The 15,306-nt window shown below is 39.2% G+C and overlaps 1 protein-coding gene across 1 annotated transcript in view; it reads right to left on the bottom strand.

The window, feature by feature from the left end:
- The window catches only part of scfd1 (sec1 family domain containing 1), a 35,726-nt gene extending 24,122 nt beyond the window's left edge, over window positions 1-11,604 (bottom strand). The window contains exons 1-10 of the mRNA XM_082516993.1: window positions 11,496-11,604; window positions 10,243-10,313; window positions 9,560-9,648; window positions 8,881-8,971; window positions 7,782-7,904; window positions 7,324-7,411; window positions 2,754-2,843; window positions 1,783-1,838; window positions 686-771; window positions 164-263 (exon numbers count right to left, since the gene is read on the bottom strand). Of these exons, the coding sequence (XP_082373119.1) occupies window positions 164-263; window positions 686-771; window positions 1,783-1,838; window positions 2,754-2,843; window positions 7,324-7,411; window positions 7,782-7,904; window positions 8,881-8,971; window positions 9,560-9,648; window positions 10,243-10,313; window positions 11,496-11,526 (825 nt within the window). The 5' untranslated portion in view covers window positions 11,527-11,604. The remainder of the gene's footprint in view (window positions 1-163; window positions 264-685; window positions 772-1,782; window positions 1,839-2,753; window positions 2,844-7,323; window positions 7,412-7,781; window positions 7,905-8,880; window positions 8,972-9,559; window positions 9,649-10,242; window positions 10,314-11,495) is intronic.
- Between the last annotated feature and the right edge of the window lie 3,702 nt (window positions 11,605-15,306).

Raw genomic sequence — 15,306 nt, 5'->3', positions numbered from 1 at the left:
TAGGAATCGCCTTCACTGAATCCAGCCAATGAAATGGACTCTACTGTGTTTGTGATGGTGATGGCACCATGAAATTTGTTGTGTACCACATGGTTTTGCAGCTTCAAAGACAAAAGGAAAAGCAGAAGTATTTCTGGTCATTCTCAGACAGGTGACTTCTTACCAGCACATCATGAATCAGCGCCTGGTAGGTCCAGGTGTGATGGAGGGGCGTGGCCATGTCCACATTACGATCTACCAGGACAAACAGGGGTCTCTGAAAGCTAGAGGGGAGAGTATAATACTGCTGAGCGTGGTTAAACACAGGGCCAATATTTAAACTGGCAGAGAAAAAATATTGCATGATGGGAGATAGAGTCTCACATGGACTCAAAAACTAAAGTAAACCATACTGATTACCTTTTATTCAGTGGATATCTAAAGCAATATTGTCAATGTTAACATTAATGTTAACATGTTGAAAGTCGATCTAGATCTTCCTCTAATATAAGTACATACAGTATATACTGTGTGTTTTTCTACCATTTAACTCCTCATGCTAATGCTAGTTGAGCAACACTACAGAATGAGAATGGTACAGACTAAAATAATAACTGAAACAAAGAAGAAAAAATGTCATCACCTGATTTATATTCCCAATATTTATAATTTTGCAGAAACTAACATATTCGTTAAGAATGCTGACCTGAACTGTCCAGCAGTCATGCTGTCTCCTGTGAACAGACTGTTTCTGGCATCACGCAGGTTCTCACGGAGCTTTTTGTCCAGTTTCTACACAAACAAGTACACAATTCAACACAAAGCATTCCTATTTCCACAAAATTATAATGACTAAAGTGAATGCCTTTAATATTTTTCTGTCCAATGTGTTATTTTTGTTGGAAATCTTGGATGCTTGTATTCATAGGGATGATTTTTTTTAAAACAAACTATTCACCTAAATGTTGTTCCAGTTCACAAAAACAACAAAACAAAACAACCAGATTTGGGTTTCTGAGCAACCTCTTGTTGGAGCTAGGCCCAGGGGGATCAACGTGCATATAGTGATTGGGTGTTAGCCCTTGGGGCCTGGAAGGGCTCAGCCTAAATAAGCCATATGGGCCACCCCTTCTATGGACCCACCACCTGTAGAAGGGGTAATAGAGATCCAGTGGAATGTGGATTTGGTAACATTTGAAGCCAGAGACCATGGTCCGATCCCCAGTTGCTGAAACTCTGCTTTGGGTAACTGGAATAGGTAGCTAGTGGAGGAGGAGTCTGGGCTAGTACTTGAGGCCACTGAATCTGAGTGGAACATGTTCTGTACTTCCATTGCTGACATGGCTGTACGGAGCAGCGGCTGCAAGGGGGATGGTGCCTGTTGTGGTGGTAACTCCCAAACCAGATGGTAGACACTGGAGGTGAAGAGAGCTTTCAAGCTAAAGGAGTCGTCCTATTAAACATGGTTAACTTGAGGGACTCCGGAGGATACTGACAGGTACCGGCAAGCTAAGCGGAGCGCAGCCAAGGCAGCAGCCAAGGCAGCAGCCAAGGCAGCAGCCAAGGCAGCAGCCAAGGCAAAAACTGGGGTGTGGGAAGAGTTCGTTGAGGTCACAGAGCAAGACTTTTGGTCGGCCTTGAAATGTTTCTGGCAAACGACTCAGGAGAGGAAGAGCAGGTTCCCATCAACATGCAATATAGTGGGGATGGGACTCTGCTAGTCTCAACTGAGGTCATAGGTGGGCAGTGGAAGGAATACTTTGAGATACAATGAGCAGTTTTTACATGTTAGAGTGGACTCACCACAGCAACCATTTCTGCTGCGTTTCCTCTAGGACAGCGGATGATCGGAACCGCACCTGGTCAACAACAATACACTTTAATGAAGTCTCATTAAACTTAACAACAACAAAAAAAATAATAATGCCAATTGCCAAAGAGATACACATCTTTATCAACAGAATCCCTAAATTAGAAGGTTAAAATGGTTTACAGACAAATAGAATTCAGAGAGATGTTTTCTTCCAATGAAGCATCACTACTTGGTTCAATGTTGAGCCACTATTTAATAAGAATGATGTGCAAATAGTGAGTTACAGGTAACTTAAGGTTGTCAAAAAAACCTTCAAATACTATACTGACTATTGTGGTCTAAAAATGTTGAGACCAGTTTTACAAAGAAAAATTGACTCTAAAAGGTCAGTTTTACTGACAGAGTCAGAGAGTTAGTCTAACTTTCTAACTGAACTTTCAGATCGACCCAGTGAATAGCTGTCCCAACCTACAGACCAACACACAATCCCCAGAAAATTCTGACAAAAGAGTTCACCATTACATGAAAAGCTTATTCATTCTTCTTTGGCTGGTTTTCACTGATCTAAATTGCCATGTGTGAAACAGTATTACTGTATATACTACATTAGTGAAGAGGACTGATTGCATTTGTGATTATAAATCGTTAACAGAAAACTAAGAGATTTCCACTCCCATCTACATACTTTGGCCACTGTGGTATTGTGCCAATTTGTCCTTACTGTAAACTAGCAAAGCTACTGTGGTTTTGACAGAGTCGAGGGAGTTTGACAAGTTGAGGAGTTTTTACCCCGATAATAAAAAAAGATTGTATTACCATCTAGTGGACTGTAACAGTAACACACCCAACTGAAAAAAAAATGCTTCAGCTAAAAAAATAAACATTGTGAAATCCAGGTGAATTTGTAAGCACACAGATATCAGATATTTGCCTTGGCTGTCATTCTATGAGCCACACTCACCAAGAGTGACGAAGAAACAGAAAAGACTGTCTACAATGGTGTCCATGATGGCCTCCATGTCTGTGTCCTGGATGTCTGCCCTGTTGATGGCTGCACAGGAGTGAAAAAACAGGCAAAGCAGAAACACTTACTCTGTGTTTATTTAAGTAGAAAAGGTGGCAGCTAAAACAACATGTCTCTTCTAGTCATTATATTACGTCTAGTATAGGAAGCTATGCTCACTATATATATAAGTGTGTTTGTGTTGGTCATTCAAGTTTCAGTGACTAAAGCTGTCTGTATGTCATACTATTTCCTTTGAATTTAATAAATGTCAGTACACATAATATGAAATACAAGACAAGATACTCCTCTTTACACATACATATCCATCAGGGTTTTATGACACATAATGTGTTGTGTTCTTTTGCTAATCTACACACCTGATAGCTTAACTCTTAATACATGGATTTCAGGTTTATACTGAATTATGTGCAATAAACCACCATTTGTCACAATCTTAGATCAGTTCATCACAAACTACTTCTGCAATGTGAAATATCCTGCTGATATTTTAGCAGAACCTTTAAATTAAAATATTATTACACTTCAATTAAATCTAAGTAGATTTAAATGGATAAGTGAAATAATGATTTCAGACGAGGCAGGTGAAGGCACCTCAGTAGTCTCGGGGACAGATTTGCTAATGGTCTGCACCAGCATGTAACCCTCTTTTAGTGTTAGGGTCATTGTTTAGCTCAGTGTGCCAAGTAGGGCTGCCACGATTTGTCGACTAGTCACGATTACGTCGACTATCAAAATCGTCGACGACTGATTTAATAGTCGACGCGTCGTTTGAAACTTTGTAAGATCACAAAAGACGCAGGAATAAGTGGCAGGATTTAAGAGTGTAATAACGGACTAAAACAGAAGATGGCAGCATTGCATGTACAAGGATGTCAGCTACCGTTAAACCCCGAAGAAGAAGAAGAAGAAGAAGCAGCTGTGTCCCAGAATTCATAGCGCGGCCCAGCGCAGTTTCCAACAATGGCGGCAGCTAGTTAGTTTTAATGTTACTCTTATTATTCTTTCTGGGTCACAAAATAAACGTTTAACATATTTTCAGGCGAGAATGTAGCTGTGTAAACCTCAAATATCTGCTCAGTTTATCAGGACACCACATATTTTCAAAAGCGCTCCGACGTTTTCGGAGACATCTGTTACCCACTAGCTCGTTAGCGAGCCGGGGGCTAGGCTCACTAGCGCCCTGAGAACACCGGACTCCCCGCAAATCGTTTTCAAACCCACCGCCGTCTTTCGCTACTCAGGTTAAATATATATGAGTCACTTAGATAACTTAAAATGTTATTGTTTGGCTTTTTTTTTTTTAGTATTTTATTTGTTCCTGAGTAAATCAGTTTGTCTGAGATTAAAGTTATAGTTTTTACACAGCTGAATAAACGTCAAGCAGACAACTGATTATCAGAAGTGTGAGATGTTCCAGAATATACTCCAGTGTCCTGTTATATTTTAGATGGCAAGGAGTTTATTAAACTTCACTGAAACAATCTGCAAATTTCATTAAAATTTAATAAACTATCATCTTGTCTTTATTTTTAGTTAGCACAGACCTTAAACACTTAAAGGTGTAAGCTAATGATAGTTATATAAGAGCAGATGCTGCTGGTGCAATAAGCTGTAGTTTTACGTCTAATGGATGATGATCTGATTAGTCGACTAATCGCAAAAATAATCGGTGACTAGTCGACTATCAAAATAATCGTTTGTGGCAGCCCTAGTGCCAAGCAGGTGATGTATATGCCATGAAGTGAACACAGCGGTCCAGGTTCTAATGTGCTCCGGGTTATTTGTAGTATTTGCCCTTACCCTGCTCTGTTCTACTTTGCTGTCATCTCCTGGCTGCTTTTATCATAATAACTCAAAAAAACAAGACCCACAAAAATGATGACCAAAAAAAGGTCCTGTCAGAATTTCCTAAAGCAACACGTTGTGTTTTGTACTTTAATTCCATGTATTTCCATACATATGTTTCCGCTTGAGAGGGCAAAAGTTTTTAGAAGAACAGTATAAATGAATCGCACAAACCCAATTTACTAAGGTTTGCGGTCTGCAATTTGCTGCAAACTGTGCTGGAGAAAAAGCAATTGCTGTGGCTGTGACATCTGCTACTGACAGTGCTCACTGGTTTGGAAAGGGAGGGGAAAAATTATGTTGTCAAAACATCTTGTCCTCAGGCTGTGGGTGCTGTACTGGAGCTCTCTGGTTTCTGTAAATGTATATTTGGATGAAATAATGCCACCACGTGGGGGGTGAGGAGCATTAAATTGTTCATTAAAACACAGGTAAGTGCTACATAGCTAGATTAAACAAACTGCCACACGTAAATCTTACATTTTGTTGACTTGGACTTTCAGAAAAAAAGTTCCTATAGTATTCATTTATCTCATAAATGCTGTGTCATAACAGTAAAGCTCAGTGAGTATTTTTCCAGGTCAGGTAAACCCGTAGGAAAGGGTTAGGAGATGTATGCTCACATGTTGGTGCCATACTCTACGCCCCTCTGACAGTTATAAATACATAGTGAGTAGTGCATTCAATAGCACAGTAACTATCTGGCATTTTTAAACTCAAAGATATTCAAAGGAGGGCTGGAGAATAAAGAACTGCTGAACTGTTTTGCCCACCAAGTCTGGCATGACAACTATGGATTGCCAAGTACTTTTGAAGGACTTCTTCGTGTGTGTACATCACTATCATATACTTTTATCTCTTATATTGTCACTTGATTTTCTGATCTTCCTATTTAGCTTCTTCCGTGAAGCACTTTGAAACGTGACTCAATAAAATGTTTCAAATAAATTATTTTATTAGAAAACAATAATATACATCTAAAAACCTCACAACATCAAAATGCTGTTTGAAGCTTCAGATTTGGTTTTAAGCTTCAACTTACAGTTGTGGTCAAAAGTTTACATGCACTTGTAAAGAACATAATATCAAGGCTCTCTTGAGTTTCCTGTTATTTCTACAACTCTGATTTTCCTCTGATAGAGTGATTGGAACAGATACTTCTTTATCACAAAAAACATTCATGAAGTTTGGTTCTCTTATGACTTTATTATGGGTTAACAGAAAAAAGTGATCACATCTGCTGGGTCAAAAATATACATACAGCAGTGCTAATGTTTGGTTACATGTCCCTTAGCCATTTTCACTTCAATTAGGTGCTTTTGGTAGCCATCCACAAGCTTCTGGTTGAATCTTTGACCACTCCTCTTGACAGAATTGGTGCAGTTCAGTTAAATTTGATGGCTTTCTGACATGGACTTGTTTCTTCAGCATTGTCCCCATGTTTTTAATGAGCTTTAAGTCAGGACTTTGGGAAGGCCATTCTAAAACCCTTATTCTAGCCTGATTTAGCCATTCCTTTACCACTTCTGATGTGTGTTTGGGGTCACTGTCCTGTTGGAACACCCAACTGCGCCCAAGACCCAACCGTCGGGCTGATGATTTTAGGTTATGTTGAAGAATTTGAAGGTAATCCTCCTTCTTCATTATCCCATTTACTCTCTGTAAAGCACCAGTTCCATTGGCAGCAAAACAGCCCCACAGGATCAAACTACCACCACCATGCTTGATTGTAGGCATGGTGTTCTTGGGGTTAAAGGCCTCACCTTTTCTCCTCCAAACATATTGCTGGGCATTGTGGCCAAAAAGCTAGATTTTTGTTTCGTCTGACCATAGAACTTTCCTCCAGAAGGTCTTATCTTTGTCCATGTGATCAGCAGCAAACTTCAGTCGAGCCTTAAGGTGCTGCTTTTGGAGCAAGGGCTTCCTTCTTGCACGGCAGCCTCTCAGTCCATGGAGATGCAAAACACGTTTGACTGTGGACAATGACACCTGTGTTCCAGCAGCTTCTAATTCTTGGCAGATATGCTTTTTGGTGATTCTCGGTTGACTCTTCACCCTCCAGACCATTTTTCCCTCAGCAGCAGATGACAGCTTGCGTTTTTTTTCTGATCGTGGCAGTGACAAAACAGTGCCATGCACTTTATACTTACAAACAATTGTTTGCACTGTTGCTTTTGGGACCTGCAGCTGCTTTGAAATGGCCCCAAGTGACTTTCCTGACTTGTTCAAGTCAATAATTTGGTCCATGCTGAGCTCCTTTGACTGTCCCCATTGTAGCGTTTGTATCCAATGAGCCCTATTTAACTGGCCTCAGAGAAGTCACCAGCTGTAGTCACTCATAATCACTCACAAGAAGTTAAGAGGCTATGCTATGAAGCTCATTTCACTGACAACTTTCTAAGTCACCAAAATTGCTAATTCATGTTGCTGTATGTATATTTTTGACCCAGCAGATGTGATCACTTTTTTCTGTTAACCCATAATAAAGTCATAAAAGAACCAAACTTCATGAATGTTTTTTGTGACAAAAGAGTATCTGTTCCAATCACTCTGTCAGAGGAAAATCAGAGTTGTAGAAATAACGGGAAACTGTAGATTTAGATCACAAAGACAGAAAGGTGTGTGTGTGTGTGTGTGTGTGTGTCTGTCTTTGTTTTACCATGGTAGGAAATGAGCTCCTTATTTTGATGGCAGAGGATGAACATATCATCTTCCAAAGTGATAAAGTTTAGATACTGATCAAACACCTGAAACACAAACAGATATCAGCCTGATTAATTAGTGCTGGACACAATAATGTTACACCTGCTCGGTGAATCTATTACAAAACCTGTGTTACTGAGCTGATATAAATTATCCCGCAAGGTTGCAAAGAGAAGGAAGCAAAAATAATGACCACAATCTAGCAATAATAATAATAATAATAATGATAGTAATAAAAGCAAAAGTAAAAAAATCAAATAAACCTTTTAATATTTACATTTGTCAAATGTTGCTAATTTTTTTGTTATTTAATAAATTGTCATTGCCTTATTGAAATATTTTTGCATTTTAAACATTTATTTAGTTGTCACTGCACCAAAAAGGAGTGCTTCATAAACACAGAAAGAACGTAACCTTGGTGACTTGGGTAACAGCGTTAGCAGCCAATGCGGCACTGGCAATGTCCTCCAATTTACTTCTACTGATGGCAGAGATGAAGTTCAGATAGTATGACTCATACAGCTGGTTCCTCAAGTCCTACACACACACACACACACACACACACACACACACACACAATGATGAGATTGCGAATATGATGAACACTGCATTTCTAAAAATTAGTGCGTAGTAGGCCAAAATATCTCAGTCTGACAAGTACTGATTATTGGATCGTTAAATAATCAACAAAAATGTTTCCAGAGCTCAAGATCATCCCTAAGTGTCCACACTATATGTGCCACAATTTTAAAAAAATGACATGACACAACAGAACCAAGACATCCTTTAAGAATCGGGATCAATTCATCAAGTTCTGTTTTCCCTCCACACCAAGCAGCAGTACTTGGTTCTTTATTGCAAGCAAGTTCTGTATTAGAGTATTCTGACAACAAAAATCCAGAAAATATTCCAGTGTGGGATGCTGAGTATCATCAGTTGCTAAAAGATGATAAATGATAATAACAATATTTTGCTGCTGCATTTTTAACCTCTAAGAACCTGTCGTCCACATATGTGGACATCACATTTTGGGATGTCTAGACCACAATATTAAATTTTGCACAATCAACCCAAATAGCAAAGAGAAATTAAAGATTCATGCAATTAAAGAGTTCAAGAGTTAAAGAGGCATTAGGAGGTTAATGAACTCATCAAATCACAAAAACACAGAAACTTGGGCTTAAATTTAAGAAGGAAAGCCGTGAGCTTTCCTCACAGATGACACAAACACAGAAAAATGATAAATCATTTCTCAATAAAAAGGAAAGGTCAAGCTCCAGAAAGGCGGACGAATAAACGAATAAAGCTGGGATTGTCAATGTTTTTACCAAACTTTAATGACAGATGAAAATTAAACGGGATAACTGAAAAATGATTTGAGCTTTTAGCGTCTTTTAGCTCATGGTTTTGGTCCTGCAACTTCTGAAAGGAACTCTTCTGTAATTCCCAGAGTAGATAAACGCACTCAGGCAAAGAGCTGAGTGCAGCTTAATGAGTTACTGTGTGCGATCACCTGACAAATCCTGTCGATGTTCTCCTCTGTGGGCATGACGAAATAAATAGCAGGAACATCTGGAATAGGATCTCTGTCTGAATGAAGCAGCCTGAACACACACACACACGCACACACACACACACACACACACACACACACACACACACACACACACACACACACAAACACAAACAAACACAAAAAATTTTCTCTGTTAAAAACTGCAAAACGAAACAAAAGTAAAATTTGGGAAACAGCTGCCCCATAATCAACTGCTACAATGTTGTGCAAAACTCTTGTTTCTTTATATTTTGCTAGGAAAATGAAACATTTTTAGCAATTATTATTTTCACAGATTCAACTGAAGAAATGTATTAATTCATTCATATTTTGAATCTATTTATGAATTTCTATAATGATTATATAACAGCAAGTTTTTTGTTATACACAACTGATTTCAGAAAAAGTGTGTGAAAGTTTTGGTGCCAAAACCACAGCATATTTAAACCGAGGTAAACAGCTGAGGTGACTCTCCAGTGCCTTCTCTGAGAGGAGCATGTGACCAGCTGGCTTTGTGGTGATTACCGATGATTATGATTATTTTTGATTATGTAATATTTTGTTTTGCTGTTCTCTTAAAACAGCTCTGTGTGTGTGTGTGTGTGTGTGTGTGTGTGTGTGTGTGTGTGTGTCCTACAGATGCAGAGTGATGCCCATGTCTCGGAGCTCTTTGACAGACAGCAGTGGGGAGATGATGTCTTGGCCAAACCGGTCATATATTAACACCTGCAGAAAAGGCAGAGATCAAAAGACTTTTTCTGACCCAGGCAGAAATCACAAATACAAAGTCTTACTGATAAACCACACAACACTTATTTATGTGACTGCTTTCACTGTGTGAAAAGTCTGGCATGTGAAAGCAGTGATTGCTAGTGGAATGCAGATCTGAGGGTGAACTACTGATACATACATACACTGATTAACAGCATGAAAGATTGAGTTGGGGATGTGGGCTGGCACTGACATCAGCTGATTTGCCAGCATTGTGGCTTAGGTTGACTACATGGCCTATGTGAACTATAGAATTATTATGTATTTATTTATTAAACTTTGAGTTCACCTTGAAAAGCATGACATTCTTCATTACACAGTAAGCACGTACACTGTCCCTTCAACTCCTCTTAGAAACACAGGATGTGGATTTTAAGAGGCTGAGTTAATCCTAAATAAGATTTAACACACAATGCAGCACACTGCATTTTCTGAAGACATTGAGCATTTATGCACGGCGAGTATGAGTCTCAGTATTTAAGTCATGATTTCAGGCTGGATGTTTTTCCTTGACGTCTGTTGAGTTACTGCACTGTCAAAGTGACTTACCTTCCATACTGGCTCAGCTGCAGTGTTCTTCAGAGGAGGTGCATTGAAGTTCAACATTCGCTTCAAAGCGACTGCAGAAATGCAACACAGAAACTTTTATGTTAGGGCACACACAACCAGATCAGTATCCACATGGCTAATAAATACTGCTCCATTAATACTAGCTTAACTGAGAAGCAGTTGTTTCTGTAATCAAAATGTTGTTTTAGACATCTCAACAAATACTCTTCTGAAATATGTCAAGGGTTTAACATGCTTTTTTTTTTTTAATAGTGAAACGAGCCTGGGGATATGGCATGCCATATGACAAAATAAAGCCTAAAATCTTTGCATTTTAGGCTTTATTTGTCACATTTGTTTCTTAAAAATATCAATAATGACTATCTGCTATGATAATCATAATTGACTAACTGTTGCACTTTTGACTAAAAACGAAATTCTGTAGGATGTGATTTTAGTGTGTGGAAACATTTCTCTGAGCATTTCATAGAGAAAATATTTATTAACTTGAAACTAGACTACTGATGCAGTCCTCTGGGACTGCAGTAAACAGCTAGCTTTATTTTTTGCCAGCTATCGATTTGATAATCCCACTAATCACTGCAGCTCTAGATCACACATTGATAAATCTCTTTATTCACTGACCAGACTGCCCACAAAAATATTCAATAAATGTACTTGAATAAAAAAAAGTATATGCAAGAATAAGACATCCACATTCTCCTGTCCATCCAATATTTAATATTAATAAATAATATTAAAAAGCAATACAACAATAAACTGATCCAAACAACAAAGCTTACTGAAACCATAAGAGTATAATCACATGATGACGAGAGGATTCATCCAGTGTATATGAAGCTAGAAACTAGAAATAGCTTAAGGCTTTCTTCACAGTTAGCAGGAGGCTAGCTATCCGTAGCTATTTCTACCGTAGTAGAGCTAGCAGCACTGATAGCTGACAGGACGACGGGTTAACTTTGGGTAAATAATTTAACAGTGTGGTTGACAAGTTAACGTGTCTGTAAATATAGGAAAAATGAACGAGTTCCGCTATAAATAGTGAAACAGGAACATTAATGAAGTAGCTCAGCCCCTGTTAGTTTAGCGCGTAGTTTAGTTTGTCAGCTATTTAAGAGGGGGAATGGTATCTCAGTCAGACTTCGGGTTGGTGGACCTCTCCACAGACCGTCAGCGCTGCTGTCTTTCGCCTGATATAATGCTAACGAAGGAAAGAAAACATTTTAACAAACCTGTCTGCTTCTCCCGGACAGACGCCGCCATGTTTGATGTTGTTAGTTACGGAGTGACTGATGACGTGGCACCAGCTCGACGTCAGCTCACACGTCAGAGAAGAGTAGAAAGTGAAGAGGTCTCACTCTGGTGCTGTTTAACAGAGAATACAAGAAAGAACGCAGATCATCAAAGTAAAGTTCCGTTTTCCAGTAGACCAATAATGAAATTTTTAACAGCTGTTTTTCAGAGTTATGTGGTCCTCACAAAACAGCCACTACAGGCACTGATTTAATAGAATATGAGGAATTGATTAGGAGTATGAAATATTTGAAATGAGCTCAGCCTTAATTCAATTCAATTCAATTTTATTTATATAGCGCCAAATCACAACAAAAGTCGCCTCAAGGCGCTTCATAGATACAGAGAAAAACCCAACAATCATATGACCCCCTATGAGCAAGCACTTTGGTGACAGTGGGAAGGAAAAACTCCCTTTTAACAGGAAGAAACCTCCGGCAGAACCAGGCTCAGGGAGGGGCGGGGCCATCTGCTGCGACCGGTTGGGGTGAGAGAAGGAAGACAGGATAAAGACATGCTGTGGAAGAGAGACAGAGGTTAATAACAGATATGATTCAATGCAGAGAGGTCTATTAACACATAGTGAGTGAGAAAGGTGACTGGAAAGGAAAAACTCAATGCATCATGGGAATCCCCCGGCAGCCTACGTCTATTCCAGCATAACTAAGGGAGGATTCAGGGTCACCTGGTCCAGCCCTAACTATATGCTTTAGCAAAAAGGAAAGTTTGAAGCCTAATCTTGAAAGTAGAGATAGTGTCTGTCTCCCGAATCCAAACTGGAAGCTGGTTCCACAGAAGAGGGGCCTGAAAACTGAAGGCTCTCCCTCCCATTCTACTTTTAAATACTCTAGGAACAACAAGTAGGCCTGCAGAGCGAGAGCGAAGTGCTCTAATAGGGTGATATGGTACTACAAGGTCATTAAGATATGATGGGGCCTGATTATTTAAGACCTTGTATGTGAGGAGCAGGATTTTGAATTCAATTCTGGATTTAACAGGAAGCCAATGAAGGGAAGCCAAAACAGGAGAAATATGCTCTCTCTTTCTAGTCCCTTAAGCATCTATAGTAGCAATATCAATCCATATAGCACTAATAGTGAACATTCTTCTCCAGGGGCAGATCTAGAGAAATTTTCTTAGGCTGGTATGAGGGTGGCATGGAAATCGAATGTGGTAGCAAAATCAAAGGCTTTTACACACATGCAGGTGTTACATTCTGTAATATGCATTATATATCGTCAAAATACATCAAATGCAGTAAGTATACACATGGTTCATATAAATATACTCTATAACTTTCTTATTTTCTTTAGCCCATATAATTAAACATTTCAGTTATATAAAACATGCAAATTTGGATTTTATGTACTGTATAGCCTATATAGTAAATAAGTATGTAGTCCAATAAGTATAAAATCCAGAAAGCTACACAACATAGGGTGGTTCATTTAAAAACACAAGTCTAACTTAATTTCAAGACTCAAGACTCAAGAAGTTTATTGTCATTTCGTATGGTGTTACTCAGCCTGAAATGAAATACTGTTTCTCACCTGCCTCTACAGCCTCTACAAGAATAAATACAGTTTTAAAAAAATAAATACAGTTTAAAAAGAATAAGTTTTTTAAAAAAGCAACAAAAAAGGCATAAATAGCATGAAAGCATGATTTCAAACTCTTTTTTGTATTAAAAATAACCAAATCGTTACATGCTTAAACTTACACAAAATGAGTGAAATCTGCACTGTCATGAACACATTTTTCACCAACAGCTCAAAAACTATTAAAGATGTGAGTGAGTGAATGGAATAACTGCTATATTAAATAGTTTAAAAGTAATGTTTGAAAAGCGCATGCCAACTGAAAGTGTAAAGAAAAATAACCTTAAATAAATACCGCATTCTTAATGGATTTTAATTTAGTACAAGCAATCACTGCCAGTATGATTGTTTGTGTTATTATGTAATCTGTGTGTTAATGTGTTTTATCATCTGTTACAGGTTTCTTATTCATTTTCAGTTATATTAAATACATAAATTAAAAAACACAGTGAAACAATAAAACTGGTGTTTCTGACATTATTCATCTTTGCTGAGGGTCCACATAACCGGACTGGACCACAGTCCATCTCTTATTGCCCACTTTTTCATGCCAATCTTTGTTACAGTCTCCATTTATATTTCCCCCCCTTCCCTGACCAACATAAAATGAAAACCTCATATGAACAATTTAAAAGTCTGCTAAAATATATTCAGACATCATTTCCGAAGACCAATGTGTGGATCCAAAATATTCCAGTTGTGTTGATAGTCTGGGACAAAAACCCTTGTCCAAGGGTTTCAAGGGTACACTAAACAGTCTTTCAGTGCTCCCCTGTTTTCTTGAAATCTCTTGTCTGAACTCTTCATTCAAACAGTTCAAACTAGATCTTTTGTTGAGAGACAGTTTCCATCCAGTTCCATCACAATTTTTTGTAAAACCTCAAATGTGTACTTAGGCTTTGTGGGGTAGCTCAAGACCAATGAGTAAATGAGGCTAAATAAAATGGCGAATGCATTTGCAATGTTATGTGGTCATGAAGCACTTTAACACCTTCATGATTCTTCCAACATCTTTAAGGTCATCTGTAGGTTCTGCCCCTTCCTTATTAATGGTGAAGATTCCCAGGGTTACCCACATAGTAAGCAGGTCTGGCCCAGATCTGGTATTAAACCGGCACTGCTGGCTGACTCTTGGCATGATAAGACGTATGTCATCCAGATATAGGCCAGGCCTGGCATAGATAGCACTCTTTATGTGATGGCATGCCATATCTGGACTGATTGTGGTTTGGTCCATCTGGCCCAAACTCATAGAAAACGGGTATGACCCGGATCTGGCACCAAGCTGGCACTTCTGACTGACTGGTGTCATGGCAGGGTGTATGTCAACCAGATGTGGGCCAGGTCTGGCAATGATGGCACTATTTATGTTCCTATTTTCTTTAGAAGACCCAAATGCCATGTTTCAATACTATACTCCTATGGTAGCCAGCGTTTCAAATGCAGGTTTGACAGGTTTGTGAGTGTACACTTTATCCGAAACCTAGTGAGGGTTTACTCATGTTCAACACTGGGTGGCTGTAGCTCAGGAGGTAGAGCAGGGCATCTACTGATTGGAAGGTTAGTGGTTTGACCCCTCTCTCCTCTAGTCAGCGTGTGGAGACTTCAAATGTAGTTAGGAAGCACTCAGTTTAGAAAAAGTGTGTGAATGTGGCATGTTGTATAGAGCACTTTGAGTAATATGTGAGGGTAGAGAAGTGCTATATGAGAATCAGTCCATTCACTGTCTGAACAGAGTTTTGTCATGGTATTTTTGCACTATTATGTATGTTCCAGCACATGTTGTTATTACATGGCTTGATTAAGGACATCTGGGGCCAGAGCTGAAACTGTTCTGGGCCAGCACAGGGCCAGCAGTGTGTCTGCAACTGGCCTTGTGCTGGCCCATGTGTGGGCCACCTCTGGCAAACCAGATCTGGGCCACCAAAGGGCCGTCATTCTTCGCGGTAGGTGGGCCATGTGTAAGCATATTGTGTGGGCCAGATCCGGGCCATACCAATTTTTCTTTGTGGGTATCTGCCACATTACCTCCTGGTGGAGATTCATTACATATCAAACTCAGGACCTGGTGTGGGTCTGACCGCCATCACAGTATTTATTTGCAGACTGGTGAAAGAGTATATGAGTTGAAAAGTTTCATGGAGACTGCAGA

This window comes from Aulonocara stuartgranti, assembly GCF_965226115.1.
Source record: "Aulonocara stuartgranti genome assembly, chromosome: 19".
Lineage (NCBI taxonomy): Eukaryota > Metazoa > Chordata > Actinopteri > Cichliformes > Cichlidae > Aulonocara > Aulonocara stuartgranti.
Note: the sequence above shows the minus strand (reverse complement) of the source record. Positions and strands in the feature narration are given on the sequence as shown.